The sequence below is a fragment of the Arachis duranensis genome, chromosome 4, assembly GCF_000817695.3.
Source record: "Arachis duranensis cultivar V14167 chromosome 4, aradu.V14167.gnm2.J7QH, whole genome shotgun sequence".
Lineage (NCBI taxonomy): Eukaryota > Viridiplantae > Streptophyta > Magnoliopsida > Fabales > Fabaceae > Arachis > Arachis duranensis.
Window position 1 is genome coordinate 29,128,484 of NC_029775.3, and position 3,784 is coordinate 29,132,267.

General features: G+C 29.2%; 1 protein-coding gene across 2 annotated transcripts in view; it reads right to left on the bottom strand.

Annotated features, from left to right (window-relative positions):
* The window catches only part of LOC107483932 (uncharacterized), a 3,590-nt gene extending 2,978 nt beyond the window's left edge, over positions 1 to 612 (bottom strand). For both annotated transcript variants that reach the window (XM_016104540.3, XM_016104539.3), the window contains exon 1: positions 367 to 612. In XM_016104540.3, the coding sequence (XP_015960026.1) occupies positions 367 to 474 (108 nt within the window). In that variant the 5' untranslated portion in view covers positions 475 to 612. The remainder of the gene's footprint in view (positions 1 to 366) is intronic.
* Positions 613 to 3,784: the final 3,172 nt, after the last annotated feature.

Below are 3,784 nucleotides of genomic sequence, written 5' to 3' on the forward strand. Positions count from 1 at the left end.
CTGTTCCAGGCTGCGTTTCAATAATATGTAGCCTCAAAATATGGACTTCAAAAACAAATTTTTAGCTGAAATTAGGTTTCAAAGTACACAATATTGAAGAAATATCACGCCCACATTTTCAATTTCACTTGAATTTATCTTCACTGAGCTTGATTCTCTAAACAGAACAATGCCAGAGATGTTGCAAGATGCCGATTTGATCTCAGCAATAATGCTCCTAATTTATCAACTAAGAAATCAAACAGCCAAAACGGTTAAAAAAATGAGGAAGAAAACCCTATTTCGAGTCCCAATCATAACAAAATCCAAGGAATTAAGACACAGAAGAGAAAAAGAAACTATAATTGAAGTGGATTATAGCGAAACCTGGGGCTGTTTGGCGGAATCAGGAGGCGATTTTTGAGAATTAGAGGAAGGAGGTGGTGGTGGTTGTGAGGAGGTGGATGGCGCCGTTTCGGGAGGGTTTTCCGCCATGTTGGTAAAAAGGAAGAAATGTTGTTTTCTGTTTTGTTTCAGAATTTATTCAACGGAAATATAAATGTTAACGAGGTGAAGTGAAGTGATAGGGATTGCCGATCAAGGGAAACGAAGAATTGGGATGTGTAACTTTCTGATTTGGAAGACCAATTTGTTCGTTCATTTGCCTCGTCTGGATTCGTGGCACTAACCAATCACCATTTGACACGTCAATATATCAAAATTACCTAACCCAAGTAGTATTTATTATGTAAATCTCTTTTACATTAACAATTCTAATTATATTGATTTGTGAGGTCAAAACAATAGGGTAATGTTATTACTTATTAAAATTTTATATTTTATAACATAATTTTTAAGTTTTTAAATTTATAAATTTATATTATTATAAAAATTATTAGATTGATTAATATTATTTAATAATATTATTAAAATATTATAATTGAGTATTAGTTTATGAAAAAAATTATAAAATTTTTTGTTATTTAATATATAATTTATTCTATTAAAAAATAAATTATTATTCTTTAAATTAAAAATATTATTTTTTCAATTTTTAAATTCGAATTTAAAATAGATTATCAACCCACCTTTTTAATTTCAATAACATAAAAAAATTGGTTCGGTGAAATATATTTAACATCTAATGATTTTAGAGTAATTATCCAAATCAATCTCTAAATATTTTAAAAATGGACATTTTAATCCCCAAAAAATTAATACACAAATTAATCCCAACATTTTTCTCCGTCAGACATAATAGTCCCTTATCTATTTTCCGACATGACTCACCAACGAAAAATACTGAGTTAGCACGCAAACCCAAACATGTGACAGTTAAGTGTATAAGGAGGACAAAATAGTCAATGACATTAACAGATAAAACACTGACCTTCATTGCCACTCACCACCCTTCACTCTCCATCACCTTCCTCATCTCCATTTCCCACCTCCCACAGCCACCACCATCTAAAAACAATGCATCTCTACCGCCACTGCACCTTCTATCACCTTCCTCCACCTCCCTCCAGTCGTACTCCCTACTTTGCATTTTCTTGATTTTGGTGTGTATATATATAGTTCAGTTGTAGTTGATTAGTTTTGATTATATAATGTGAATAATTGAACCTAGCTTAATTTTCTATATACATGATGTTTTGGATTGATTGAGAATAGGAAACAAATTTAGGAATCCTGATATTTTCATCCAATCACATTACATATATATAAAGAATAAGTTTAGTGAAATTAATAAAGTTTCTAAGACAATTTCTTTTTATATAGGGTATTGGCATCCCGATTGATTTGAGTTAATCTTTTTCATTATTGAACTTGCTTGAAAACATTGTGGAACATAGTTTTGGAGATAGAACACACAACCTTGTGAGTTTAAGCCTTAATGTGTGGCTACATAATATTAACCATTATTTTTATTCTTGTATGTTATTCTCTTTCTATGATTGTAATATTTGATTTGTTTGATTCTTTATGTCCATTATTCTATGTATGAAATGCATTTATATGATTGAGATTTTCATTTCAATTAGCTCACTTACCCAAATAGTCTTACCCTTTTATCCACCATTGTTAGTCAGTTTTGAGCATATTCTAATCCTTTTTATTCTTAATTTTAGCACATCATTATCCCTAAGTAAAAAATAATAAATGTCCTTAATTTGGATCTTTGATTAGCTTAGGCTAGTGAAAGTGTGAATTATCTAAGTGTGAAAAAATTTGAAAAATATTGGTAGAAAGAAAAAAAAGGTATTTTGTATTTTTGTTGAAATTTTAGAAATCAGGTACATACTCATGCATTGAATGTTGAACCATATGCATTAATCTTTTTGTATATATTATGTTACTGAAAAAAAATAGAAAAAGAAAATAAAATAAAAAGGGAATGAGTAATACCCCAATGTGAAGTTTAATAATATTAATGTATATTATGTATCTATCGAAAAGAATGCATGAGCATGTGGAAAATGAAGGATTACCATGTGTTCATAACACACAGCGGAAGAAAAAAAAGTAATCCTAAAGATCTATTTTGTGTTTAAACTTTATTCCAATAATATATAGATCAGATCTAAATACCTTTAGATGCTTTAGTAAAAACTTTATTTTTCGATTGTACGAAGACTCTATGCGTATCCACACCGATACTAACATTTGCTGTCAACTCCTTGACCAATGGACATCTGATCTAAATTGAGAAACTTTTCGCAACTTTTGCACACCATAAAATTTTTCTCCAAGAATTAGGCTCACATATATTTATTCTCTTCTGTAATTCCTCTACTCTTGACATACATACATATTTGAAATAGAATCAGTTAAGATCTCATCCAAATTTAGAATTCAAATTTAGAAATAGAATAACTAATTATTCTCAAATCTCATTTATTATTCTCAATTATCATACTATTATTATATTCTTGGTGCTAGCAAAAAATATAATAATATTCCATTTGAATTAATATAATTATTTATTTGATCAAATTAAAATAATAATTAAATAATTCTACAGCAAAGATTAGAACACTCGTTAGTGTATGACCCCATAGGTTCAATACTAAGTGGGTAGTAAATTAGTCATACTAATTTTACTAATCAAGGTTGGCGTTTAGCAACACTCCTCAACGACCCGATAGTTTGAAATAATCTATTTTTACTAAGAACCTCAGAAGAACAAAGTATAATTCCTTCCATCTTTCCATCTCTTGGTTAACCTTTAGAGTATGGTTTAATTGTCAAACTCTAACTTGTTGCCATTATTATAATGAACTGTGAATGACCTAAGAAACTCATTTCTTCATTCATTCAATCCCCTTGGCCAAAGTTTTATTCATCTCAGTCATGATAATCATAGAGCTCAAACTCTTTACCGAGAGTTGACAGATTCCTTATTGACTAATCATTAATTCTACAAGTATTTAAATCATACCCAATATCCATTCAACTAGCACCCTAGGGTATTAGGTGTCTGGAATCAAAGTATAATAAATACATTGTTAATTACTATGATAGTCGCAGGTCAAAGAAAACTCTATTACGATATTCATCTTGAGAATATCCTATTGACAAATATGCGGTAATTATAACCATTAGGAATTCTCAGAGTGAGTCAGTTCAATAGTCATATCTCTATATGCACTATCTATATATATAATTTAATAAATGAGATTTATTAATCTTTATCGAATGAAGACCATTATATATATATATATATTGATCTTTCCGGATTATTAATGTCCTTTTTAATAATCCTATGACCAAGAACAATTTAGATTAAATTATAAAAGATTTA